Here is a 27,750-nt window from a genome sequence, read left to right on the forward strand (position 1 = left end):
AATAAATAAATAATTCAGAAGCTCCCTAGGCTGGCCTGTTGAAGGCGTGTCCAGCCCCTGCTCAGGCAGGAGACCCTACGCCATTTCAGACAAGTGGCTGTCCAGTCTCTTCTTCAAAATAGCCCATGATGGAGCACCCCCAACCTCTGGAGGCAACTTCTGTTCCGCTGGTTAATTGTCCTCCCTGTCAGGAAACTTCTAATTCTCAGTTGGATTTCTCCTTGATTATTTTCCATTGTTTCTTGACCTGTCCTCTGGTGCTCTGGAAAATAGGCTGAACCCCCCCCCCTTCTTTGTGGCAGCCCCTCAAATAGTGGAAGACTGCTATCCTGTGTCATTTCCCCCCCCCCCCCCGGTCCTTCTTTTCTCTAGACTGGCCATACCCAGGTCCTGCATCCCTGTTCTTCGTATGTTTTTGTCTCCAGGCTACATGTATGCATGCCGGCGCTCGCAGGCGCTCCCCCCAAACGCCGCAATCACACAGCCACGGGTGACACCAAGCATATATTTTATTGAAAGTCCAACTCATGACAAGGCAGTGAGTAGGGAGAGTCCCTATTCAGGTTTGTATAAGTCGCTGCTCCTGGTGGGTGAAGTTACAGATAAATAACGTTACATGAACAGACAGCAGTGGGCACTAATCGCTCAGCCCCAACTGAGCCGAGGCAGGCGGGCTGGCAAGCGGATGCGTTCACCAGGCACAGCAGGGACGGGGGGGGGACAGAGAAGAGAGCCGGGGAGGGGGTCTCCCGAGGGGCCTGCAGCCAGGCTGACCCTCTACCAGTGTCCTGAATTCGGCAATCAAAACTAGCGTGGGGCTCCTTGGTTCTCTGCAAATGGTGATGAGTGAAATAGTCCTGCGATGTTGCTCATCTCCCCCCCCCCAGAAGTGGAGCCCTCCCCCCAAAACAGGTGGACCCCCCATTTCCCCACTTCCACCAAGGAGCTGTGTGCAGAATTGCCCTCTGGGCTCCCAGCTGCCATGCAGCATGTGGGGTGCTATCTTGCACTCCCCCTAACTCAGCTGTGCCCCCCCTGCAGGTGAGAATTAACAGGAAACTGTGGGGGGGGGCAGTCCTGTGGGAAGTGATGGGGGGAGGTGTGTGCACACATACAGCCCCTCTTCCTAAAAAAACAATTTACCGAGGGGGGAGCCAGAGCAGCGAGGCCAAGCAGAGCGGGGAGGTGGGGAGCAGAAGGAATGAAGGGAGGCTGGCAGGTGGGAGCCCCTTCCCCAGACAAGCCTCCCTTGAGGGAGGGGCCCATCTACCCCCTCCCATCCCTCCCAGCCTTCCTTCCAGCCCAAACAAAGGACCTCATACAAAGGCCGTAGTTCTTGGGAAGCCCCCCCCCACGAACAAGCAGGAAAGCTATTCCTTCTCAGGGTCCTAGAGAGTCCTACAGCCCCCCCCCGTTTCCTCCCTGCGAAGCCCCTCTGGCTGCTCTCCTAGCCACGCTGGAGTGTGCTGGGGGGCGGGGGATAATTGGGGAAAGGGGAGAGGGGGAGGAGAGAGGACAAGATGCCCACCAGACCACCTGGGCCCCCAAGCCCCCAGTGCTGGGTCCCACTCGTGCAGGGAAGTCGTGGGCCCGGCTGCCTGGCGGGACTCAGGCTTCTGGGTCCGTCTCTCTGGAGGGGCGTGAAACCAGGGGGGGCTACCCTCCAGCTCACGTCCTACTCCAGGTAAATGTCTTCTGTGGGGCAAGCAAATTCAAGATGCTCCTGGTAGTATTCCTGAAAGGCGCGGCTACAAAGAGGAGGAAGAGCTGAGTTAGTACCCCTGGTCAGTGGGGGAGAAGGCCACCTATAGCTGCCTTCCCCCTCTTAGCTAGGAACCCCCAAGACAAAGGGGAGAGCGCACAGGTACGCCCACCTCCAGGCTCCCCTAACCCCCCCCCCTTCTTTGAAGGAGGCCAAACTCCCCCCCCCAGAGAGAACTTGGCCCAATATGTCCACAGGACCCCGGAGGGCCTCCCCCACAGAACCTGCTTTCACCCCCGCCAGCTGTGCCTCTTGGTGCCTAGCCCAGGCCAAGTCCCAGCAGTGTCCTGAGGCGAGGGGGGCTGCTGCTGCTGCTGCTATCCAGACCCTGCCTGGGGGAGGTGCCCTCTTTGGACTCAGGGTGTGAGGAACAGAATCGGTGCCCTATGGATCAGTCTTCCAGATCTCTCTGCACGCCCAAGATGCCCGGGACCCCGCCTCACCTCTCTACAGGGGCACAGCCATGTCCTCACGCGCCTTCGGCCAGCCCGCCCTCACTGCCCCTCCCCAGCAAAGGAGGGGAGGGGGAAGAATTGCTGCTCAAGTGTCTGCTCCCCCTTCCTGGCAGGACGAGACTGGGGGACGCGGGGGCCCTGGCACTTGGCCTGGCCACTTAGCGTCCATCTTGCCAATTAGGGTCCTCCCAGCTCGGGTTCCCCCAGCCCAAAGGTTGCTCTGCCCCACGGAGTTGGGGTGCCAGCCGCTGCTTTGGCCACTCTCTGCCTTCTTGGGTTGCACCAACATTGCCGCAGCAGGGCCTCCCCCCCCCACTTACCCGACACACTCGGCCACGGGCCGCATGGACTCCTGCGAAACGAAGACGTGGCAGGCAAAGCGACTCAGGACGGGGTGCTTGGTGATGAACCCAAAATAGCTGCGAGGGAAGACCAGCCGCGGTGAGGCCAAGCAGGCAGGGCGGCTGCCCAGGGCGGGGACCCCAGACCCACAAGAGGGCTCCAGTGGCCCATTTGCAAAGAGAGCTGCCCCCTGCACACTGGTGCACTTCCCTCCCTGGGGGGGGGAGAACCTGCCAGTTCAGGATGTGCCATCCCAAGCGGGCACCCCTTTCAGAAGGAGCCACTCACCAGCTATTGCGAGGGTGGCAGCCGCAGAAGGAGACGTTCTTCATCTGGAAGAAATGGCTGCAGCGCTCCAACTAGAAGGGAGGAAGGGAGGGAGGAGAGTGGCAGCGAGGAGGCAGCCGTGCCAGCCGCCCCTGACCAGCCCTGAGCAGCAGGGCATTTCCAGAGTCACTGCCACGTTCTGCCCATCTGACCTGGCCCTCTTGCCCACTCAGAGGCCTTGTGCCCCTGCGATCCGTGGAGCAAAACAGCCAGTCAGTGTGATGCCCCAAAGCCTTCAAAATAGTCCCCAGGATAATTCTGGGCACAGTCCTGCCTCTGCCCTGGCATCTCTGGGGCAAAGAGCTGGCAGAGAGGGGAGAATCCAGGCCATCAGTGGGGAGGGCAAAGAGCAGCTGGAGGCCACCACCACCCCCCATCAGGGAGGTTTTCCCCTCCTCTCCAGGGAACTGGTCTAGGGCTGGCCAGGGGCAGGGCGACGGGCGTTGCCCTAAGTCTGATCCTGCCCTCCCACCAGCCGGAGCACAATGGCTGCACCCACCTCCCTGCCAAGCCCTCCTGGCCTGGGTCCAGGTTGTGATGCAGCCCACTTCACCTGGTTAACAAGTTAACTAACATTTAGGGGTGATGGAAACAGAGTTTGCACAACCGATTAACACACACACACCCCAATCTCCCCAACCGAATTAACTCTTTCCTCTGAGCAGGTGAGGAGACGGTTCCTGCCTGTGGAAGCCAGGTAGAGCTGAGTCGGCAGCCACATGAGGCTGGACCCCCCTTCCAACAGCCCCCTCGCCCCCTCCCCATGGCAGACGCTCACCTCTTCATCCTGACTGTATTCGTTGACGGTCAGAATGAGCTTGATGCCTTGCAGACTGATTTCCAGGTCACAGGTGGCCGGAGGCCTCAGGTGGACGGTCAGCTTCCGCGTGGTGGCAATCTGCAGAGAGGCACAGCAGGGCAGGGCTCAGCCTTGACAGGCAGGAGACCCTTCGCAACAGGTTAACCTCAGCCTCTTCGCCAGGTGAAGCTAACATGGGGTTTAGGTCAAAGGATGGGCACCCAGGCTTGCCAGAGCAGGGAGCACCCGTGTTAAGCACCACGCAAGGGTTCCTTCCAGCACAGCATGGGTGACGCCATGGTTAGAATGTGGGATTGCAGGCTAATTCTGCCCACTGCCGGCTGCCAGCAGTTGGGCAGTTCAAGCCTGACTGGCTCAAAGTGGACTCCGCCTTCCATCCTTCTAAGGTTGGTCAAATGAGGACCCAGATTGTTATGGGGGGGGCAAGATGCTGTAAACCGCCTAAAGAGGGCTGTAAAGCACTGTGAAGCAGTATATAAGTCTAAGGCACTGGTTCTCAACCTTTCTAATGCCGCAACCCCATAATACAGTTCCCCATGTTGTGGTGACACCCAACCACTTATACATCACCGGGTGCCAGGGGCATGGCCAAAGAAAAGGGGAAAAAATGGCGGACAGCCTTGTTTGGCGACCCCCGTGAAATGGTTGTTCGACCCCAAATGGGGTCCCGACCCACAGGTTGAGAACCAATGGTCTAAGGCAGTGGTTCTCAACCTGTGGGTCGGGACCCCATTTGGGGTCGAATGACCATTTCATGGGGGTCGCCAAACCACGCTGTCCGCCATTTTTTTCCCTTTTCCCTAGCTGTCCTACTCCCTCTTATTGATGGCCACACCCACTTGGGGGTCACCACAACATGGGGAACTGTATTATGGGGTCACGGCATTAAAAAGGTTGAGAACCACTGGTCTAAGGGCTACTGCTACTGGTTCAGCACGTGGCCTCAAGCAAGCCATCATGTCAGCCGGAAGAAGAGAAGGATGGGCAGAAATGGGAGCCCAGCTGATTATTGTCTACGCACGAGGACTGTCACGATCGAACACCCAGATTCAAATCTCGGAATTCGCCGTGGATACTGGGATAGCAATTAGAGAAGATTCTGAGATAAGCCGGGCGCTAGGAATGGGCGACTTTTAACCCAGATCTGCTTAAATTGGTGCCTGACCCACTACAAGCCCCCCCCCCTGGCTCTGAGCTCCCGAGGAGAAGCTGGGGGGCGCTCAGCCAGACCCACAGCAGCCATGCCCGGTGCCAATATTGGAACTCCAAAGCAGGGCTTGGCAGATGATGCTGTGGGAACATGGCACAAACCTTGCCTCCGATTTGAAGGAAAGCCCACTCAGACAGCGCCCTGGAGCCCTGTAAGAACCCCATCGCCTCAAGGGCAGTGCTGCCCAATGGCTAAATGGTCTAAATATCCGGCCATAGGCTTAGCCATTCTAGTAACCGCTCATACATAATTTAATTTTATTCATAATTTTATTCATAATTCATATTGGGCGTTTTTAAAATAATTCACTATAATCCCAAAGGTGCTTATTCAAAAGGCAGCTGAACTTTCTTGGTTTTTCCTTGAAGACGTTTCACTTCTCGCCCAAGAAGCTTCTTCAGTTCTGGAGAAGAACCGAAGAGGTTTCTTGAATGAGGAACAAAATGTTTTCCAAGAAAAAAACCAAAAAAGTCCAGTGGTCTTTTGAGAAAGACCTTTGGGACAACCAGGACCTGGATGACCGAATCTCCACAGAAATTCAGTGTAATCGTGTTTTATATTTTGTTTTTTGTGAATTTTATGCCCTAATGCTGTACTCTGTTACCCCATACGAAATAAATAAAATTTCAGAAGCTGGAAGAAGGCTGCTGGGTGGTCTGTGAACGTGGCTGTTATGCTACACCGACTCTTGCTTAGGGTTGTGCAGGCGCAGACGTGCAAAGGCAGCCCTGGTGCGCGCGCACACACACACACACACACACACACACACACACACCTCAGCACCCCACAGGGCTCACCTTCTGCATGGCTGCACACAAAATGCCGTTGCCCTGGTGGTAGGGCACCTCCACCGAGCCCAGAAACTGCACGTTGAAGTGTTCCACCCAGCAGGGATTCCGCTTCAGACCTGCAAGGAGCACCCAGCGTCACACCTGGCTGGCCTCCTGTGGTGACGCTTTCCCCCCCCCCCGCACCCCCCAGGAGGACCACGCCAAAAAGGGGGATGAGTCTGGAAGAAGCCTGGACTTCTCTGGAGGGGGCTACGGAGCCCCGCTTTGTGCCTTTTCCCACCATCTTCATCTCCTTAGGGACCTCTGGAGCATCAACTGAAAGGATGGAGGATCCCCAGGCCCCCCCAAGTCTTCATCCTGCTTTGCAATGCTGCGTTTTTAGACTGCAAGATCCTCGTGGCAAAGGCCTAGGTTTCCACCTCACGTCATGTACTGAAAGTGCCAAAGTTATGGATTTGGGACTTAAACAGGAGCCAGCCGTGTGTGGTGGCAGCCAAAAAAGCTAATACGATCCTTGGTTGTATAAACAGAGGCACAGACTCAAAATCGCGTGAGGCGTTAGTGCACTTTGTAAAGTGAGGCCACTCTGCAAGGCCCACCATGGGCAGCCCCAGAGGAAGGTTCTCCCCCTTCGTCCTGCCCGTCCCCTGCAGCGTACCTGCCACGTCCCTGGCCTGGCTCACCACCTCGTGCGCATAGAAGGCCGGGAAAATGCCACGCTCCCCCGTGCGCATGTTGTAGCCCCGGTACCAGTAGTCGTCCTCCTCCAGCTCTACCAGGATCGGGTCGTCCACGTCCAGCTCCAGCTCGTCTTCGTGACGAGGGATGAACCTGGAAGGGAGAACAGCCACCGGGGGGGGGGATTTCAGGAGAGCTGCACAACTGTAGCCCCCTGGCCCCACTTGCCTCCTCCTGTGGGGCCAGCTGGCCCCCTTGCTCCTCTGTGCTCCTGGCCGACAGCCATTAACGCCAGCGTTCCCCAAGGTGCTTTTTCCCAGAAGGCATCAGGGCTTTCTTGGAGTTTTTCCTTGAAAATGTTTCGCTTCTCCTTCAAGAAGCTTCTTCAGTTCTAACTGAAGAACTGAAGATAGAACTGAAGAAGCTTCTTGGACGAGAAGGGAAATGTTTTCAAGGGGAAAAAACCCCAAGAAAGTCCTTTTGGGGGGGGGAAAGCACCTTTGGGACAACCATGACCCAGATGACGGAGACTCTCCATCGACGTTTGAGACTGACGCTCCACACGCCCACCCCCTGCATGGTGAATAAAGACCTCTTAAAGGAGACGTCAACTGACACCAGGCCAGCCCAATGGACAGCGGAAGGAAAGACACCCTGCAGGTGGCCAGAGAACCCTCCCAGGCGTTGCGGCTATACCCGGGAGGTGGTCAGAGGGGCACTTGGCTCCAGGGCCTGAACTTCTTCACGGGGCTTCTGCCTTCCCTCACTGCCCCCCCCCCCAACTGCCTGCCCTGGATGAGTCCGGGAGGGGCGCAGCTCACCTGAAGACGGCTCGGTGGGTCTGTTCACGCTCCTCTCCGTTCACCATGCAAGAAAACAGGCCGAAGGATTCGGTGCCTGGGGGCAGAGAACGCATCGCTGGAGAAGCCGAAGCAGAGGAGAGGGGGAGGGGGGATGGCCGCTCAAGGGAGGGGGGAGACAGGGCGGGGGAGGCCACCAACCTCCCGGAGGACAAAAACCCATCACCCAGGTACAGCTCAGCCAGCAAAATAAGTTGGAGGAGACAGCAAAGATTAGAGTCTTTGAGAGCAAAGAAAGTACAGGAAGTCCTCGATTTATGACCACAATTGAGTCCAAATTTCTGTTGGTAAGTCAGACAGCTACTGAGTTTTTGCCCATTTTACGACCTTACAACCTTTCTTGCTTGAAGTGATTCACTGCGGTTGTCAAGTTAGTCACATGGTTGTTAAGTGAATCTGGCTTACCCTGGACTTTGTTTGTCAGAAGGTCGCAAAAGGGGACGCTGCAACCGTCACAAATATGAGCCAGTTGCCAAGCATCTGAATTTTGATCCCATGACCACGGGGATGCTGCGACAGTTGTAAGTGTGAAAAATGGTCATAAGTCACATTTTTCAGTGATGATGCAACTTTGAACTGCCACTAAACGAATGGCTGCAGGTCGAGAACTATCCGCGTGTCCAAAGGAACTGGGGCGGTGGGGGGATGCAGCGGGGGCTGTTCCAAGCTCCACTTCCCTCCCCATCCCTCCCTCCCGTCCGACACTTACTTGAGGAGCGGGAGGTGCTGTTGACAAAGACGTTGAGGAACTTCTTGGAGAAGTGGAGGTCGGCCTCCGGGGAGGAGTCCTCTGAGGAAGAGCTGCGCCCATCGGGGGCCACCAGCCCTTCTCCAAAGTCGCTCGCAGCGTCCTCCGGGTCGGTGGCGTCGCAGGCACGGAGCAGCTCGCTGTCGTCGCTCAGCACCGAAGTGCAGCGCTTGAGGCTCACCAGCTCCAGCTGGGTGTTCTCGTCCACGACCAGGGTGTACTTGACCGAGTCGTAGGCCAGGGAGTCGTCTAGCATCATGGCGGGTGGGGGGAGGGAGAGCTCCTCGGCAAAAGGAGACCCTTTCAGGCTGCCCAAGCAGGGCACACCGTCTTCCTCGGGGGAGTAGGACAAGCTGAAGCAGCGATTGGTCTTGGCGGTGGAGACATCCAGGCCTTCCTTGGGCTCTAACCGGATGTCGTCAATCATATCATTGTCCTCCAAGATGCCTGAGTCCAGGTCCCCATCGATAGCACAGTCCTTCTCCTTCTCCTCCTCCTCCTCCTTGCCGGGGGGCTCCCTGGGGGGGAAGGTTTTGGGGGCAACAGGGTTGACACAGCAGCCGGAGTAGGGCCGTCCTGGGAAGACGGGTGCGATGACATCGTTGGTGGAATTGCTCATGAGCAAGTAGGGCCCCCTGTTCCCTGCCTGAGGCCCCTTTCCCACTGCAGCCTGGGCCTCCAGCGGCTTTGCCTCTTCAGCGCCCTGCAGCGAGCAGCGCAGCGTCTCCATGTCCACCAGCTCGATGCTCTGCTGGGAGCAGGGCTGGGCGTCATTCAGGGCCTCGCTGGGCAACTCCGGCTCCAGGTCGGAGGCCGGAGAAATCGTATCGGAGAGGGAGTGAGCTGCCGGGAAGCATTCGTCGGCACACTTGATGGGATAGGAGCCCTCCGAGATCATTTTGTTCACCAGGTTGCTAAGCAGCCAGGGGGAGTCTGAATCCTCACTCAGATCCGGTTCTGACTCCGAGTCCGATTCAGAATCATACTCGCTGTTCCCTTCCTCTTCCGCCCCGTCGCGCAGGAGTTGACGCCCCACCGGCAGGTAGAAGGACCGTCGCAGGCTCTCCAGACTGTGGTCGGGGTTGATCTCCAGTTCCAGACAGCCCGAAGGAGGCAACTCGGCCTGGTCAATGGGTACCGAGGGGTCTTCGTAGAGCTCCTCTATTTTGAGTGGGGCCAGGCTCTCATCTGCAGGAAGCTGCGTGCCCTCCTCTTCCTTCTTGGCACCCAGCAGGAGGGCACCCTTCAGGCCCATCACACCCGGGGCTTCCAGGTCAGCCTCCAGGTCGGCCTCGGAGCCCGGAGAGCTGGCCTCCTCGATGGAATTGGTGAGGTGGGAGGAACGGCCGCTGCTGCTCTCGCTGCTCAGGTCCAGCTCTGTTTCGGAGATGCTGGAGATCATGTTGCTGGCCAAGCGACTCCCACTGGATGCAAAGGCTGCCTCGATTTCCCCCTCCACATCAGAGTCGGAGCTGGGGGAGCTGAGGTCCCCGCTGTGCTGGATGCATGGGTGGAAGGCCTTGGAGGTCCGGCTGGTGAGATCGGCCTCTATGCCGGGGTCCGAGGAGGGAGACGTGGTATCGGAGGAAGCAGAGGGCAGCCCTCCCAAAGTGCCCTCTCCCTCAGAGCTCAGTGGGGCAGCCACTTCTCGTACTGGGCTTGCGTGGGATACTAAGGAATGGGTCTCTCTGGGCGTACTGTCCCCAGGGCGCTTGGCAGGCTCATCCTGAGAGAGTGGGGCACGGAGCCCACCCACAGGGGATCTGTGTCCTGCTGGGTCCCCAGCCAAGCCGGCTCTCTCCTCTTTCTCCTGGCATGCCACAGCATCCCTCTGAAACTGGGCACAGTAGCTCTCTGTGGCAGGGGACCTGTGAGGGCTGCAACTGTGGGGCTGGGAGGCCGAACTCAGGGGTGGAGGGCTGCTCCGAGCTTCAGGAGGCTTCCCAGATGCTGCGCTGGTCAAGACAGAGGGAGGTTGCGGGTTGGCGTCACTGGAGACAACGTTCATGTTATAATCCTCCCCCCCAGGGAGGCCTCTCTGCAGACCCTGGCTATTGCCTTCGGCATCAAAAAGTGGGGGCTTGCAAGGGGCCTGGGACAGAGCCGGCCCTTTGCTGCTCTGGACGTCCCTGCAGGGTCCATCCTGGAGACAGGCGTGTAAGGGAGACGGTCGCTCTGCGGAGGAAAGCCAACAGCTCCGTTTAGGCCTTGAAAAACTGAGCCACCATTTTACGTTCTTAATACAAGTCTGGAAACTGAATCAAAGGCAGCGTCCTGATCCTACGAGAGTCAAGGGGATTTTTTTTCCCTTTTCCGACCAAAAATAAAGGGACATGTCAGCATGATACAATGGGACTCTCCAGCCCGTGTCTTTAATCTGGTAGACCAGGGGTTCTCAATCTTGGCAACTTTAAGACTTGTGGACTTCAACTCCCAGAATTCCTCAGCCAGCTTTGCTGGCTGAGGAATTCTGGGAGTTGAAGTCCACAAGTCTTAAAGTTGCCAAGGTTGAGAACCCCTGTGGTAGACGGAGACCTGAAATCTCCTTAACGCAGTTCAGTGCCCTCCTCCCCCGATGGCTGGAAGGGGAGGAAGAAGGGCAGGGGAGGGTTCTGCCCCTCCCCCCACTGACCCCCACCTCAGCTCTGATCGAAGGCACCTGCTGAATTCGGGCTAGGCACCCCGCCAGAGCAGGGTATCTCCCTCCTGGCAAATGGGGGCGCAGCAGGGGAGTGGTTGCTCAGCTTCAACCCCCCTTGCCTTTTCCAGGCCAGACCCCCCCCACACACACACACACTTCTGGGGGTCTCCCAGTGGGGAGACAGGAGAATTAGATCAACTGGTGGGGAAGGATTTACTCATTGTGAGCCGCTTTGTCTTTTCAAGGGAAAAAGGGTTGAAATCTTTGTTTCATGTTAAAAATGTTTCTCAAACAATCGCTTGATGCTTGTTCCTCTCTCCAATGAGGGCTGTTCTGGGGGGGGGGGGTTGTGCCCCCTCTGCACCAGGACTTTTTGGGAAAACTCCCCACCAGATTGGAAGGTTTACGCAGAATTGCATTGAGCAGGGCACGAGGGAGCCAAGCCAAAAGCCCCCCCTTGACCTCTGGGTCTTTGGTTCCCTAGAAGAAATGGAAGGACTCACCTGCGTGGGAGATGGAGGAAGAGGAGGAGGAGGAAGAGGAGGAGTGCAGCAGAGTCTCTTGCCACGTGGCCCGCTGCAGAGGGGGGGCCATGTTGCACCCGCCGCTGTTGTTGTTCAGGGAGTCCTGTCATGGGGGGGGGGAGAAGAGAGCAACTCAGCGGGGCAGCTTTTAAGGGGAAAATCCCCAGTTTACGTCTAGCCAGCTTGGCACAGCTGTCTTCAAGGCCCGGATCAGAACCGGGCAGAGTGGCAGAACTGGGACTCCATGGAAGCTGATATTGTAAAGGGGAGAACAAAACCACCAGTGGGCATCACCTCCCGGGATGGACGCAAAGGCATCAGCGGGTGGGCAACAGCCGACTCCATTTTATTTATTCCATTTTATTTACCATACCACCCATCCCATTTCAAAGCAGCTCTCTTGCTGAGTCTGGGCTGGCCCCTGACATCTTGCAGCACTTTTAAATGTAGAGTTTAAATCTTTGATGGACTCTAATGTCATGCTATAGAGTTTCTCCAGCTTTGGGTTTTTATCTTCGGAGTCGTTTTGGTTTTGAATGACATTATGATTTTAGCCTTAAGACTGGGATTATAAGAGCCGAGGTTGTGCGGCAGTTAGAGTGCAGTACTGCAGGCCACTTTAGCTGACTGTGTTCAGCAGGTCCGCGGTTCAAATCTCACCGGCTCAAGGTTGACTCAGCCTTCCATCCTTCCGGGGTAGATAAAATGAGGACCCAGATTGTTGGGGGCAATGTAAATATATATATACATTGCTTACTGGTGTACACCGCTTAGAGAGTGCTCGCACTTAAAGCGGTATATAAGTCTCATAAATAAATAAATAAATAAATAAATTATCCCAGGAAATATAGGGGACGCCAAACTTTATAAGTCTTAAAGCTGCAAGTTCGGAGACGTTTGTGCTAGAATATTATCTACAGCAGGGGTCCTCAATCTTGGCCACTTTAAGACTTGTGGACTTCAATTCTGGGAGTTGAAGTCCACAAGTCTTAAAGTAGCCAAGGTTGAGGACCCCTGATCTACAAAATTGACATCTAGCAGGTAACCCAAGATGATGTTCCATCTATTTAATCTGCTGCTTCTCTGACTGCCTCTGTTTGATGCAGCTCTTGGAGGAGAAAAAAGGATGGATTGACTGAACTGCTGACCCTCAGGCACCGTTGATTTTAAGCCAATTTTCTAAAGTTCCTCATGGCGTGCTCCATCCCCAGTCATCCCCAGTCAGCATACAATGCTGTTCTTATTTCTTTGTTTATCTAACAACTTCCACAATCTATCATTACATTTGGGAATTTAAGACATGTTGGTATGGCAACTGCCTTGCTTTTGCACCAATTTTATCCTTCCTTTTTTTAATACTGTTTTTATAAATGTCTTTCCCAAATCACTGGATCCTCACCTCGTCCTTCTTGTGACGGTACCGTTTTGATACCATTTTGATTTAGCTACAATTACAGGGCAGTCCGTCCCTCATGACTGGGCCAATTGCTCAAATTCCTTTAATCAGAAATTTCCTCCTCAGTACTGATGTGGGGTTAGAAAGAAGCTGCTGCTTAGTCAGTTTTGTGGCTTTAATTACTGGGTTCTTTTAATAATTATTTTTCCCTTTCTAAATGCTAGGTCTCCACCAAAGGCTGGGTCTTTGTACAACAAGGGAAGTAAAGAAAAGAAATGAGTAACTTCCCCCTTGCAGAAAAAGTGGGTATAAACATGTACTCAAAGGAGTTATCAGGAGAAAGACAGCCATCTGCAGGAATCCATCAATATTCTAACCAAATCACGGCAGCAAATCTGGAGAACAGCGCAGGGGTTCTCGCTGACCCATTGAAAGAGTTCAATCTACATTTCAATACCAAAAGGGGAGACTTAACAGAACCTGCAAACATACTTAATTTCAAATGCTTGCAAAATAATGTTCAGGATCAACTAAGTAGATTAGAGCCCTCCATGAAAAGGGAAATAACCAGATGTTCAGGCTGGACCAGGTGGACCAAGTCCAGTTCCATATTTGCCCCATCACCTGTGGTGGTTAACCTGGACTCCTTGCAGCTGACCAGTCTTCTAGCTGCTAAGAGGGAGGGGATCAGCTCTTTCCCCCCCTCCCAGCATTTGATTGGGGGCGCCCAGAAATTCCCTCCTGCCTCCTAGGAAGGCTTAGCATGAAAATGGAGCTTGGGGGGGGGGGCCTGTCTGAAACCAGCTGAAAGTCAACATATTGGCAGATTAGAAACTCAGAGGGGGGGAGCCTTAATCTCGGGAGGGGGGGGATTAGTGATGGGCCTGTGACATCAACAGAGGAACAACGGCTCAAAAATCCCGCAGGAGCTTAAGCAGAAATTGATTATTAAACAATGAACCACTTGATGAAAACCGCGGCTGTGAAGCAGAGGCCTCGCCAGTGGGGGAGGGGCTCCTTCCCATCAGTTAAATGGAGCCCTGCAGTGCACGAGTGAGTGACCATTTGGGCTCAGCGCAGAGGTCAAGGACGGCAGGAGAGCCTGTCTCCCCTCCTTGGAGTTCCCTGAAGGTGGGCACCTCCCGTACAGCTGTCCTCGTGGCCTGGGACTCTGGCAGGCTGCCCGCTGCCTCCGGTGCCCGTGCAGGTGACCTTGGCCAGGCCAGCCGCTTCGGCTGCCCACCTGACACCCATCCTGTGGCCGGCTGCCCGCCTGGGGGCCTCTGCTGGCATCCCTGCACGGTCAGTCTCTTGGCAGAGAAAGCCGCCCCCCCCCCAGGAAGTCGCTCCCCGCAAGGCTCCATTGAACCCATGGGCAGGAGCCCCTCCCCCACCCCCTCCCCCACTGACGATTCCTTTTCATCAAGGGCTCATCGTTTAAAAATCAGTTTCTGAAAACTAGACGGAGTGCCCCTTTGCTAGGCGGGGTACAGGCTGCCTGGAGGCCCCACCCTCAGTGGTCCCGCCAAGCCCAGTAAATGCAGCTGGACTTAGAGCCAGCTGGGCAGCCCCAGTTGGTTTAACAGAGTTGGAAGGGACCTTGGAGGTCATCTAGTCCAATCTCCTTCTCTTTCACAGGAGACCCTATACCATTCCAGACAAATGACTTTTCTTGAAAACCTCCAGTGATGGAGCACCTACAACTTCTGGAGGCAAGGGGTTCCACTGGTTAATTGTCCTCACTGTTTAGGAAGTTTCTTCTTAATTCCAGGTTGCTTCTCTCCTTGGTTAGTTTCCGTCTGTTGCTCCTTGTCCTGCCTTCAGGGCTTTGGAGAATAGCTTGACCCCCCTTTTTTTGTGGCAGACCCTCAAATACTGGAAGACTGCTGTCATGTGCCCCCCCCCAGTCCTTCTCTTCATTAAACTGGACATCCCCAATTCCTGCAACCGTTCTTCTTCGTATGTTTTCACCTCCAGTCCTCTGATCATCTTTGCTGCTCTTCTCCGCCCTCTTTCAGGGGTCTTTTTGAACATTGGCATCAGGAGCCCCCTGCCCACCATCCAGCCCTCGCCCCCCCGACACCTCCTGCCTCCCCCTGCCCTTTGCCCCACGGGGGACTGCAGCTGCTTCCTGGGGACGCCTGCAAAGGCCGGGCAGGGCGCCCCCTCCTCCCGAGGGCCAGAGCGTGGAAGGGCTTCTGGGGAGCCTCCCGCAGGAGCCCTGCGGACTCAGCCTCCCGGCCTCGGTTTCTCTTTGCTGGCCCTGAAGCGCTCCACATTCTGCCAGGGCGGGAGGGCGCTGCCTCCTTCGGCCACCTACCCGCCCTGCGTCTTCTGGCATGCTTTATTCATGAGGCAGAAAGGCTGCTGGAGCCACACTGCCCGCTAAGTGGGGCAGGCGCCTCCCGGAGACGCCCTGAGCAGCCCCCCCCCATGGAGGCCCTCAGCCCAGGCACCCGCCGGGAAGAGTTCCCCCCCCCAAGCAACCTTTCTGTTGGCCTGATGTATTGGGCAAATTTCCCTCTCTTTGTACAGGTAGTCCTCGACTTACGACTGCCATTAAACCCCAAATTTCTGTTAAGTGAGTTTTGCCCCATTTTATGACTTTTCTTGCCACGGTCGTTAAAGGAATCACTGCAGTTGTTACGTTAGCAACGCAGTCGTTAAGTGAGTCTGGCTTCCCCATTGACGTTGCTTGTCAGAAGGTCACAAAAAGAGGTCCCGTGTCCCCACCCAGACGCTGCGACCGTCCTAAGTACAGGCTGGTAGCCAAGCGTCCGAATTTCGATCCATGTGACTGTGGGGACGCTGCAACGGTCGTTCAGTGTGAAAACAGGCCCTAAGTCGCTTTTTTCAGTGCCACTGTAACTTCAGTCACTAAACGAACTGTCGTAAATCGAGGACTGCCTGCATCGGAGCCTCCTGGCTTCCCATCCCAAGCTCCGTGCCGGATGCGCCTCTCAAACTCGGACGGGTCTGCAATGACCCAGCTGCCCCCCCCCTTTCTGAGAACAAAGCTGCTTTTCCCAGGGCTGCAGCTCTCTCGGCCTTAGTCCCCCCCCCCGCCAGGAGCCCCCCCCCCGGCCTGGCTGTGCAAAGCCTGGGGGACAGCCTCACCTGGGTGCTTGTGACGGTCAAGTTGAGGGTGGTGGGACGGATCTTCTGGGTGTCCTCGGGGGAGGGCGAAGGTATCAGCAACCCCGAAGGGGAGGGGGGTGCCTCTTCCAGCCCCTCCTCCTCCTCCTCTTCCTCTTCCTCCTCTTCATTGTCATCGATCATCTCAAACTCCTGGAAGTCTTCCTGGAAGGTGCAGATGGGGTGGGGCTGCTCCCCCCTGCCCAGCCCCAGGCAGTCCTGGATGGAAGCAAAGGCAGATGGTGGCCGTGGGGAGGAGCAGGCTTTCTGCCCCCCTCCCCCCCCCACTGGGGGTCTCCTGGGAGGTTGGGTGGAGGCCACTCATGCATGGATGGGAGATCCTCCCCACCCCCATGGAGCAAGAGGCAAGCAGCAAGGTTGGGCAAGGTGAACCGTGGGGTCCTCCAGTGTAAAATGACAGGGGCAGACACCCCCCTTGCCATACCCCTCACCCGCCGGCTCCTCCCACCTTCTCGTTGTGATCCGAGTCATAATTCAGGCCGATGCCGCAGTCGTCTGTGATCTCGGACAGGTCCTCGTCGTCAAATTCTTCCAGGCTGATGTCCTGGGGGGGTCTGCAAGGAGAGCACGAGGAGACCCCCATGAGGACTGGAAACCTCAACCGCCTCCTCCCCCTCACCTACCAAGGGACTCACTGAGCCTGGAAAAACAGGCGGCCCTTTGCTCTCCTTCTTGCAATTAGCCTTAATTGCAGCAGCTGAGCCGGTGGAGGAGGGGGAGGGGGAGCCCCGTTCTCCTTCCTCCCCCCCCCCTTGGGGGGACCCCAGAGTCTCTTTTGCTGGAGCAGAAACTCTCCTTGGGCATCTCCTCACCTGCCCTTGCTACCTTCTATGGAGCACCGAGAAGTTCCCCCCATAACCAAAAAGGAGAACTACTTCTTGCTGGGGGGGGGGAGAGCCAAATGTGCTAATTCCCCCCACCTGTAGGAGCCCCTGAAGCACGCAATCTGGGGGAAGCCCACCAGGGCGGAGAGGCTGGTCCAGCAGTGGAAGAGTTAAGCAACTTGATGGGAATGTGGTTGTTATGGAAACCGGGCCTTTGAAAGCCAGAAATGCTGGCCTAATCTATACATTCAAATCATGTAACCGAGATGGAAAGCCAGGACTGCAGCAAAAGCCCCACCCGCCCAAGGTGGCTGGAGGGGGCCAGAGGCCCCGAGAGGCCCATGCCTTGCTTGGAGGAGGCTGGGCAAGCCCAGGGCCTCTCCAGGAAAGGCTCCACCGGAGGCCTTCAAGGGGTGAGGCAGGCCTAGCCAGTCTGGCTAGCCCAGGGGTAGGCCACCTTGGCTCTTTTATGACTGGTGGACTTCAACTCCCAGAATTCCTGAGCCAGCATGTTGAAGTCCACCAGTCATAAAAGAGCCAAGGTGGCCTACCCCTGGGCTAGTCTGTGGTCTTCGGTGCTGGCCAAATGCAGAGGGCGGACGGGCCAGTTCAGCACCCTGGGGAGATGCCTCTGGAGGCACCAGCCCTGCCTGGGAAGGGGGCTGGCCCCTTGGGGCTCAGGGGCTGCCCGGAGAGCCTTAAGGGCTGCCTCTCACTCGGTGGGTCTTCAGCTGAGATCCGAGGGGTGGAGGACAAGCCGCAAGGAAGCCACAGACTCTATCAAGGTTTCCCTTCCCTGGTGCCATGCCGGCCTGAAGGCCCCAATCCCAGCCCCCTGGCCACAGAGGACAGCTGGACGAGGAGGGCACGGAAGTCTGGCAGAGCCCCCTCCCCTCCCCAATCCCAATGAAAGGAGCCAGCAGCTGGCAGAGTCCAGACCTGGTGCTTGGGCAAGGGGACCTTTCCTGCCCAGCCCTGCCAGGCTACTTGCCAGCCCACCCGGTAGGGGATCTTGTCCATGAGCTGACCCAGCACGGCTAGCCCTCTGGACGTCTTGCCCTTTCCGGAGGCAGTGGTGGGGCTCATGACGGCCCTCTCCTCCCATGGGTGGGGAGACACACACCTCCAGGCCGAGCTCTGCTGGACCCGCCCAATTGTGAGCAACACAGCTGCAGCCCTGCCGTTGTCTTCTTCTGCAGTTTTATCCTGCCTGGCTGTTCTGGCCACTGACACCATTTTCAGAGCTCATTGTTGCTGGCAGACAGAGGTGGGCAAGAGTCGCCCCCTGCCCCCAAACTGCCACCTCAACGAAGAGCATCTCCCTCGTGGCCGGGGTCTTTTCTGCCTCCATCTTCCCGGCAATTCCCCCACCAGCGCTAACCTGGCAAACCCTGGGATGTCTGCCTCATCCAGACCCTAAAAAGCAGGATGAGGTCATCCCAGTTACTAGCAATTAACGTTTTCAACATAATGTGGCTCTTTTGCTGTCCATACTTAGACATGTCATCATTTTTCCATGCCATGCCCTTCACACGACTCTGAAGGGCTTGGCAGGTGTGCAGGGAGGCCCAGAGAGGGCCGCCCTTTCGTCCCCAGGATAAATGATGGCCTCCGGGTCATCCCTGGAGGGTCAGGTGAGGAAGCAGCACCAGCCACGGGGTCAAGGCAAGCAGGAGCCGGAAGGAGAGGCCGCTTCAGGCTTCAGCTGGGAGGTTGTGGATCTGCGTCCAGCTCCGGATAGGCACCCGTTGCCTTCAGGCACTCAAGGATGATTTGGCTGCCTATCCAGTGGGCGGTGCCAACGTGTGTCTTGCCATGAGCAAAACGCCTTCAGTGGGGCAACCTCAAGCAGGCAGGAAAAGGGTCTCCCTGAAACTAGGCTGCATTAAGAGATCATGTGAAGTGTTAGTACGGCTTTACAAGGCCTTGGGAAGGCCACACTTGGAATCCTGCGTCCAGTTTTGGTCACCACAATGTAAAAAAGATGTTGAGACTCTAGAAAGAGTGCAGAGAAGAGCAACAAAGATGATTAGGGGACTGGAGGCTAAACAGTTGCTGGAATTGGGTATGTCTAGTTCAGGGATAGGCAACCTTGGCTCTTTTATGACTCATGGACTTCAACTCCCAGAATTCCTGAGCCAGCATGGCTGGCTCAGGAATTCTGGGAGTTGAAGTCCATGAGTCATAAAAGAGCCAAGGTTGCCTATCCTTGGTCTATTTTAATGAAGAGAAGGACGAGGGGGGACATGATAGCAGTGTTCCAGTACCTCAGGGGCTGCCCCAAAGAAGAGGGAGTCAAGCTATTCCCCAAAGCGCCTGAAGGCAGGACAAGAAGCAACGGATGGAAACTCATCAAGGAGAGAAGCAACCTTGAATTTCCTGATAGTGGGAACAATTAATCACTGGAACAGCTTGCCTCCAGAAGTTGTGGGTGCTCCAACACTGGAAATGTTTAAGAAAAGCCATTTGTTTGAAATGGTAGAGGGTTTCCTGCATGAACAGGAGGTTGGACTAGAAGGCCTTCAAGGTCCCTTCCGACTCTGTTAAACTGAGGGGGATAAAAAAGCCTCAGGGGTGATGGGCATTCACTCTTTAGCAGGAGTGGCTTTGTGAGATCCTGGAAATATTTTTAAATTATTCACTCACTCATACTCTAAACATCCTGAATTGAATTTGAAATACAGGAAGTCTGTTGGGTGCATTAACGGCAGAGCTTGATCTGGTGGAGTTGCTGGGCCCTCAAACAACCTCCCCAGTTGTCCTTCCAAGTATCCCATCCTGGGGGGAGGGAAGCACCCACCCACCCCCAAAGACACTGGCCAGGCCCCACCCTGCTTCTCCGATTGCTTTCTGAGGCTGGGTGGTTCTCCTGCCCCTTTTACGAGGCTGGCAATGCGTTGGAACCACTTAAAAATAAATGCTCTCCTTTGCAAAGCTGAGTGCTCATCCTGAAGGTTTAACTGATGCTGAAATGAGGTCCTTGAATCATTGCCAGATCTACACAGTTGCAAAACAAAGATGTGAGTGGCCATGTGCAGAGTGCCCTCACCACTCGTACTGCCCTTCTCCGTGTCTCCTGCCGGAGGGAACCCAGAGACCAGCAGCACAGCAGGGAAAGGGACTGGGGGATTCAGAGGAAGGGGACCTGCTCTTGTGGGGCCACCTGAAGTCTGGCCTGGCCAGAGGGACCTTCCTTGGGGTGTCTGAATACAGCGTAGTAGAGAGTTGGAAGGGACCTTGGAGATCTTCTAGACAGCATATCAGGGGGTGTCCAACCTTGGAACTTTAAGACATGTGGACTTCAACTCCCAGAATTCCCCAGCCAGCATTGCCAAGTTTGGAGACCTCTGGAGAAGAGCAGGGTAGATCCAGACTCAGTTCTTGGAAGACCTCTCTGGTTGACCCCGTTGCTCAGCCCAGCTGGGCCTCCCATGTGGCTTTAGCCAAGGTCAGGGGGGGGGTGACCTGCTCAAGGGCACGATAGGAACAGGGCCAGCTGGTTCCTGGCTGGAGTGGAGACAGCTGCTCTCCCCGTAGAGGAACTGCTGCGTTCATTCTCCTCCTTCTTCTTTCCTGCACCGGCCAAGATGGTGGCTGTATTCTGAGCAGCCACTTGGAGGGAGGAAGGAAGGAAGGAAGGAAGGAAGGAAGGAAGGAAGGAAGGAAGGAAGGAAGGAAGGAAGGAAGGAAGGAAGGAAGGAAGGAAGGAAGGAAACCCAAGCAGGTTGAAGCTTCCCTTGTGGGACCAATCCCCATTTCTGACCTGGGGTGAATTCCTAGGGTCCGCTACGCCATTTCCTGAGCATGTAAGACGTGGTCCAAGATCCCGCAAAGTCCTTGGCACTTATGAGCCCTTGTGATCTGAGTATGTGATCAGGTTTCACAATTTTATTTTTTCCCGTTCACTCACTCGCTCCTTTCCATCATCCTATTAACGTTGCATATTTTAACCATGCATAGAGGACGAAGGGATAATGGGCTCCGGGGGCCGTCCCTGCAACTGTCTTAAGATGGCAGAAAGGAGAAAGGGAAGGACAGCTCAGCCCTGGGAGCCCAGCAAGTGCCCCCTTCAAAATGCTTCCGCTTGATTCTGGGAGGGGGGGGCCAGACGGCCGCCAACCTCCCAGGCGTTCTTGTGGCTTCTGCTTCCCATCCTGGCCTACCTGAAAAGCCGACAAGAGCCCTGATTGACAAGAGCTGCGGCATCCTCTGCAATTCTCACAACAAAGAAGTTCAAGTGAGCCACGGACTTTGAGCCAATGATAAACAGGACTTAAGCTTTGCACAGTTGCTTATGTCTGAAAACCCACAAAATCAGCCACAGCTGCAATTTTATTTGCTGAAACCTGCCTTCCTCGGCCATTGCTCCAAAGGTTCAGAGCAAACACTGAGTTGGGAGCGCCAGGGACCGGTCCCTGGGGAGATGGCAAAGCCGCTTTTGTCTGCTGTGCCCCTGTCGAGTGGACACAAAGCCATCTGCTGCGCTGCTGCAGCTTCACGGCAGCCTTGACCCCTCCTGACTAGCTTCAGGGACAAGAGGAGGGGCCCTTCCCAGGCCCACCTGCAGCTGTCATGGAGAGGCCCTGGGCACACTGGCACAGCGCACGTGAGCCAGCGGGTCTCCACCTTAGAATCTCCGGGGGGAGATCCTCTGTTTGCTTAGGCCAGTGTTTCTCAACCTTGACAATGTTAAGGCATGTGAACTTCAACTCCCAGAATTCCACAGCCAGCATTGCTGGCTGTGGAATTCTGGGAGTTGAAGTCCACTGCCTGAAAATTGTCAAGGTTGAGAAACACTGGATAGGCCTAATGGACAGAATCTTGCCTGGCTAAAGTTATCACCTTCTAAAACAGCGGATGTGAGAGATTCTACAGTGTGGCTACCCTGGATTTCTTTCTTCCTCCCCATCCAGCTCAGGACTGGGACGTCCCTTGTCTTGAGCCACTCTCTGGAATGGGGGGGGCTCCTACCTGGGAAACTGTGATGCAATTGCCAAGACAACCCCCCCCTTCTCCTTCTCCATAACAAAAGCAGAACATGGTTTTGAGCTCTCGGATATATTTCAGTTCCCCAGAATAGCATGATGGGAATTATAGTAATGACACTGTCCCTCCCGTGGGTGTAACTTCCATTCATCAATTCAGGGGGGAGCAACCCCTTTCGGCCCTCACACGCCGAAGACGTGGGGGAAACCATGATGCTGCCTTTAGAGCAGGAGTGGACAACGATGGCGCTTTTATGTCTTGTGGACTCCCAGAATTCCTGAGCCAGCATGGAAGAAGAATTCTGGGAGTTGGAGTCCACAAGTCATGGCTTGTCCACCTGCTTTAGAGGCTGGTGGACAAGCCATGAGGCTCCATCAGGCGCCAACAGAGAAAAGGCCCTGCCAGACCTGGGGGGGGGGTGCCAGAACCCCTGAGAAGATGGCAGGCCCAAGTGCCCCTGGGCTTCGCAGGACTGCATCCCCCTTTGCAGGGGGGTGGTCAGGAAGAAGAGGACAAGTGCAGCTGACCCCCCCAAATCAAGATGCCAATACTGATCTCCCCCCCCCCAGGGTCCTGGGGGGCGGGGTTCAGAAAAAGTCCTGATCTGGGACCTTGTGCCTCTCTAAGATGAAACTAAAAATGAAGTTTTATTATTTATAGACCTCATTGGCTGCCCATCTTATCACTGGGTCCCTCTGTGGCATCACCAGGGGAATCCTCTGGAATAGGTTAAATGATTTTAGGGCCGTTTCTGGGTTAGTTTCTTTTAAATTATTTCTGAATTCGTTGTCATTTAAAGAGCTGTTGGTTTATTTGTGTCAGGAGCCTCACAATTAAAATAAGGCAAACTATAGGGGATAAAATTTAAAATATAAAGTGCAAGATTAAAATACGTATAAATTAAACAGATCTTGCCCGGAAACTAGCAACATTAATTGTGTCCTGTCACACTGCCATGACTGTGTACACTCGGGACACAAAGGGCAGGAGTTCATATGTGTGGTTGTCCGCACGTCACCACAATCACAAAGAGCAGAAGCCATCAGACAGCCCTGCTTCTCTTCAAGAGCTGCCGTGGGTAGAAAGATGGGCCAGGAGCCGAGATGCCAAGGGCCCCCGCAGAAGAATCCTAAGGACCCCCCCCCCGCCACCCAAGGAGTCACCAGCCCTGCTTGGGTCACAAACTGACCCAGCAAAGCCAGCCGGTATTCACCCCTCTGGGTCACCTTGATCTGTGCCCACCTGAGCAAGGAGTAAGCACTTCCCCCCTTGTCCCAGCGCCCAAGTGAGGGGGGGAACCTCCTGAAGGGATCAAGGGGGGAGGGGGGCATGCCTCTGCCCCCCCACACACACAGAACGGCCCTTCCCGGCCTGGGAAACAGCAGTTTGGGGCTGTCTGGTGTAATTCACGGATGCTTTGAGGGTGATCAGAGAAGCAGGATTGATGCTTGAAGGTTTCCCATTAAAGCAGTGTTTCTCAACCTTGACCATTTTAAGGCATGTGGACTTCAACTCCCAGAATTCCACAGCCAGCAATGCTGGCTGTGGAATTCTGGGAGTTGAAGTCCACATACCTTAAAATGGTCAAGGTTGAGAAACACTGCTTTAAAGCATCTTTAGCTGAAGTAGGTGACACAACTGACTGAAAAGTCGGGTTCATGCAGCACACGTGAGCCCAAGTGTGGGTCATCTGAATGTAGCTGCTGTGAAACCTGCAAGTCCCAAATACATAAACTGGATTTCTTGGTCTCCACCCTGTGCTGAAGCCCCCAACTTCCAACTTCCAAGAGACAATTTCTGCTTCAATCAAAAACTCTGATCTTTCCCTCATCCCTCCATGCTCTGAAGCTCTCCAGCTTCTTCTTCCTCTTCCTGGTTGCCCCAGGCCATGTCTGAATCCACCCGTGGGGCTCCTGGTCCAGCACCCCCTTCTTCACCATGGGTAGATTCAGACACGGCCTGGGGCAACCAGGAACCTGCCTTCTACTAGCCCCCCTAGCCAATAACTTTGAGCAGAACACCTAGTGAACGAACAAACGAATGAAAAGATGGGCACCCAACTGACCAGCACTTGCAAGTGGGTAAGGTAATAAAACAACCGCAGCACCCAGGAAGATAAAAATGCAAAATGTCAACATCCCAGTAAGTTCACAGCTTGCCCTGCTGGAAAAGCGAAGTTTTCAAAACCTTCCTAAAGAGAAGAAAGGTTAAAATGCTGTTTCAAAGGGCAGGGATCCACTTGGGATCGACCAGGGATCCAGCAATGCCTCTGCAACTGCAGTAAAAATCTCTCCTTCCTGATCCTAAGCATCTTATCAGAGAGGAAGTCCCGGTCGTTCCTGGCTGCCCTGTTAATGGGTCAAGCACGACACGCAGAGGGGCTGAAGGAAACGTTGACATTGGCCGCCCATTCAGTATGCTGTCTACTATGCATATATACATGTATGCATCCCATACAGACCATGGCTGACCAGGGTATGTCTTTTCAGCTGTCCCAGACCCGGAAAAGAGGATAGGAGAATCCCCCCCCCCCGTTCATCTCTGGGTCTCCCTTAAAGGGCCGGCAGACGGTTATGGCCAGAGCCGCTTCTCTGCTTCTGCCCTCACACTGCCCTCCCCCCCCTCAGGAGAAAAAGGCCAAAGACAACCCAAACCTCCCCCCCCTCTTGCAGCAACCACTTCTCTTTCATCAGAACCAGGGAGCCCACCCCCTCAATTGTACTCTTGCCTCCAAAATACACACACACACACACACACACACACACTGTGGCCCCCTCCGGATGCCTGGTGACCCCAGATGGCCTGCGAGTTAAGGAGGCCAGGAATTGCCACGCCAGCTCCCTACTGGGAGGGGTGCAGTGGGGTTGCTCAGGCCAGCCCCTCCCCCCAACTCCCAAAGATCTGCCAAAGACTCCACTATCCGTGCTTTCATCTCATTTCCTCCCCGCCCCCAGCTCTCAATTTGTGCCAAAGCAGATCTCCAGGATCCTTGCTTGTCCAGAAAAGATCCCAGAAGGAGCAAAGGGGGGGGGGAGAGTCTGGATTCCCCTGACAACATTCCTGCCTGTCCCATGGATTCACTTAATTGACTTCTGTACGGTCTTTCCCCCCCCCCCCCAGGAGCCGATGGTGGCCTGTGGGTGGCTCTCCCTTGATTTTATCCCACACCCGGCTAAGCAGAGAAAGAGGCCTGAGTGTGGGCTTGAACGGGGCTCCCTCTGGTCGTTCCCCAGCCTCCCCAACACTTCAGCTTCTAGCCGTGTCCTGGTTCTTTGCCCCCCCCCCCCAGTTCCCCTGCAGCCACGTCTCTGGGCGAGGGCAGCCTCTCCCCAGAGGCCTCTGCAGAGAACAACCACAGCAGGCCAAGAGGCCTCTCCCGTCTCCCCGTTGCAGAGGCAGCATCTGGGCAGCGCCTGGGAAAGCCAAAACAAGGGACTTGGCTGGCCTGATCCAGCCAGAGGCTTCCGCCGCTGCTCTTGCAGCCACCGGGATCCATCCTTGGGCTCCCCCTGGTCAAGCAGGCATACACACACACACACACACACACACACACCAGATTTCCAGCTACCAAGGATTGCCCTTCCGTGTAGGTCCTGCTGGGCTTGGGGTCCTTCTCCCCAAATACGAACCTCAAGAGGGAGGGCGGCATCCGGTGCCTCTGGGGGTCGCCAAGGAAAGCTCCTCCACAGCTTGGAGGACCAGAAGACCAGCCGAAAGAGGTCCTGCTCCTGCCCCAACCCACGGGCTGTGCCCCAAAGCCCCTCCCTGGCTTCGAAGAGGGAGCCCCTCAAGGCAGGGCTGGCACTGTGCAGCCTCTGCCCCACCGTGGCTGCGGCTCCAAGAGGGGCCGCCGTGAGGCTGCTGCTCATCCAGGAGAGCACAGCTCAGACGTAGCCCTGGCTCCCTGCCAGACGGAGCCTGGCGAGGAGAGAAAGGAGAAGCGGCCTCCTGGGGGGGGGAGGGGAGGTCTGCCAGCTGCCCAGATTGCCTGTTGGTGGGGCGGGCAGCAGCAGGGCTCCCTAAGGCCCCTCAGGACCCACGCGTGCCTAAAGCGCCCTCCCCACAGCAAGGAAGGCTCGGCGCTTGGCCTGGTGCCCCTCCGAAGGAGGGTCCGGATAAGCGCCCCCCCCCACCCCCCAGGCCCAAGCTCGGCTCTGGGCGGGGAAGGAGCGCAGGGCGCCCGAGCAAGAGCCGGAGAGGGCTGCCGCGGGCGGGGTTCCGCTTCTCCGAGGCCGCTCCAGAGCCGCCCGGTCGGGGCCAAATTCTCCATGGGAGGGGGGCGGATCTCCAGGCCGGAGGAGAAGCAGCTCCGCTCTGTTTCTGGGCCCAGCACCGCCCCCCCCAAACCGACGGCAAGCGAGGGAGGGAGGGCTGGACGGGCCCCGGGGGGGAATCAGACGGAGCGGCCCGAACCGGCCTCTTGGAAGGGCGGGCGGGCAGGCAGGGGGCGGCCGGAGACCCCCTTGGCCGTGGGGAGGAGGGACCCCAGGAGCAGACGGGCCGTCTCAAGGCGGGCGCGTCTAGGGCCCAGGTGCCGCGCGGGGCCGGCGGGGACCAGGCCCAGCTGCTCCCGGGGAGCCGCCCAACGCTCGGCCGAAGGAACCGTCTCGGCCGCCGCTCCCAGGCCCAGCTGCTCCACCCGGGGCGCGGACGTGCCCCGGGAGGCGCTGGAAGCCGCATCGGCCAGGCGTCGCTCGGGTTGGAGCCGCGCTCCGAGAACCCTCCCCCCGGGCTCTCGGGCTGCCTCCGGGCTCGGTCCTTCCGCGGAGGCCGGCGCGGCGGCGGCGGCGGCGTCTTACCTGCAACTGGGCGGCGAGAGCGAGTGGAAGGTGGAGAGCGAGAACATCTCCGCCCGATCCGCCATCTTCTCCGGCGCAACCGAGCCGAGCAGGGGCGAGCGAGAGGCGAGGCGAGGCGGGGGGCGGCGAGGCCGGGCCGGTCGGGGCGGCGGCGGCTCTTCACTGCGGGGGCTGCCCGGAGAGGCTCGCAGCAGCAACCGTAGCAGCAGCAGCAGCAGCCATGGCGCGCTCGCGCTTCCTCCGGCCGGGCCCCGGTAAACAGCGCGGGGGGGGTCTGCGCTCCCCTGGCTGCGGCGGGGGGGGAGCGGGCGGCGCAGCCAATGCCCTCCAGCCCGTCGTGCTCCGGCGCGGCGGGAGGAGGAGGAGGAGGAGGAGGAGGGGCGAGGCCAAGCGAGGCTCCACAGCGCCCCCTCCCCACTGCGGATGCGCGGCGAGACTCCTCCAGCCTAGCGGGCCGGGGGAGGCGGCGGCGGCAATGTCCCAGCCCCTCCCTTCCCCCCCCCCAACCCGGCGGCAAAACAAAGCGGGCGCCCGTTGCCCGTGTCGGGCGCCCGGTTGCAGAGCGAGGGCGCCCCGGGCGGAGGAGGGGCGCGGGCGGTAGACCCGGCGGCTGGCGGTGGGGAGCTGTCCGCGCCGCTGGTGCTGAAGGGCGGCCGCAAGGAGCTGTCCCTGGAACGGGCGCTGAAGGGGGCGACGCGGGCGGCCAGGGGGCGCTGGGGAGGCGGCCGTCCGCCTGTCTTGCCCCGGGAGGGAGCCTGCCTGGGGGCGCCGTGCGGGCCCTGGGTAGTAGAGATAGGTGCCGAGGGCAGGAAGGCTTTGCCCGCTCCGTTCTCCTCCGGAGAGCCCAAACAGGGAAAACTCCCCGTCCTGCAAGCAGCCAGCGAGGGAGGAGGCAGCCGCCGTGCCACAACAGGCCCTGGCGACCTCTGCCCGGTACGATGCCAGGCTTTGCACAGAAATCTGGGCCGAGCAGGGTGGCAGGAGGAGGCCTCCCTCCCCAAGGAGCCAATTAAAGGATCTCCAATTAAAGGCAGGTCCTGCTGCTCCGCCCAGACTCCTGGCTGTTCAGGGTGCCTAAACTGCCCTGTGGGCAAGCTACCGATCCAGGGCCATGCAGCAGCACCAGCTGCTGGCTTCCCTGGGCCAAGAGAAGCATGGACAAAGAGCCTTCCCCAGGCTGGTGCCTCCCAGCTGATCGGAAGTCCAAAGTGGGCATCTGGAGGGCAGGAGGAAGTGGCTCCTCTAAGGGGTGCAGCGCCTGGTCCTCCAGAAGCTCTCTGCTGTGCCCGTTTCTGCAGCACGTGCCACATGGGACCGGTGTGCCAGGTGGGGGTCAGATTCGCGGTTTGCACACTCCTCTCTGAGGTGGTCTCGGCCAGCATCCCAGGAGCAGAGACCCAGCACCTTACTCTGTGCCCATGCCGGTGAACT

At 57.0% G+C, this 27,750-nt stretch overlaps 1 protein-coding gene across 2 annotated transcripts; it reads right to left on the minus strand.

Annotated features, from left to right (window-relative positions):
• Positions 1-491: 491 nt before the first annotated feature.
• Positions 492-27,258, minus strand: MAPK8IP2 (mitogen-activated protein kinase 8 interacting protein 2). 2 transcript variants are annotated; one of them, XM_039333405.1, is made up of 12 exons: positions 26,320-27,258; positions 16,159-16,264; positions 15,672-15,908; positions 11,138-11,261; positions 7,955-10,168; positions 7,207-7,282; positions 6,366-6,538; positions 5,714-5,823; positions 3,665-3,784; positions 2,848-2,918; positions 2,538-2,636; positions 492-1,748 (listed from the first exon to the last, which is right to left on the minus strand). In XM_039333405.1, the coding sequence occupies exons 1-12, from the start codon at positions 26,382-26,384 to the stop codon at positions 1,676-1,678; spliced, it is 3,468 nt and encodes a 1,155-aa protein (XP_039189339.1). In that variant the 5' UTR covers positions 26,385-27,258; the 3' UTR covers positions 492-1,675. The 2 variants fall into 2 exon arrangements, with proteins under 2 accessions (XP_039189339.1, XP_039189340.1); XM_039333406.1 differs by lacking the exon at positions 26,320-27,258 and adding an exon at positions 25,150-25,412.
• Positions 27,259-27,750: the final 492 nt, after the last annotated feature.

Source organism: Crotalus tigris, unplaced genomic scaffold, assembly GCF_016545835.1.
Source record: "Crotalus tigris isolate CLP2741 ecotype Arizona unplaced genomic scaffold, ASM1654583v1 scf7180000024475.591531, whole genome shotgun sequence".
NCBI classification, from domain to species: Eukaryota; Metazoa; Chordata; class Lepidosauria; order Squamata; family Viperidae; genus Crotalus; species Crotalus tigris.

What these genes read in the sequence shown, in the direction of transcription:
- MAPK8IP2 (XM_039333405.1), bottom strand. Translation starts at nt 26,384, where the DNA reads ATGGCGGATCGGGCGGAGATGTTCTCGCTCTCCACCTTCCACTCGCTC. An exon ending in TTCCTCCATCTCCCACGCAG is followed by an intron (nt 10,169 to 11,137) that starts GTGAGTCCTTCC and finishes TTTCCTCCGCAG; the next exon opens with AGCGACCGTCTCCCTTACAC. An exon ending in ACCCACCGAGCCGTCTTCAG is followed by an intron (nt 6,539 to 7,206) that starts GTGAGCTGCGCC and finishes TCTCCCTTCCAG; the next exon opens with GTTCATCCCTCGTCACGAAG.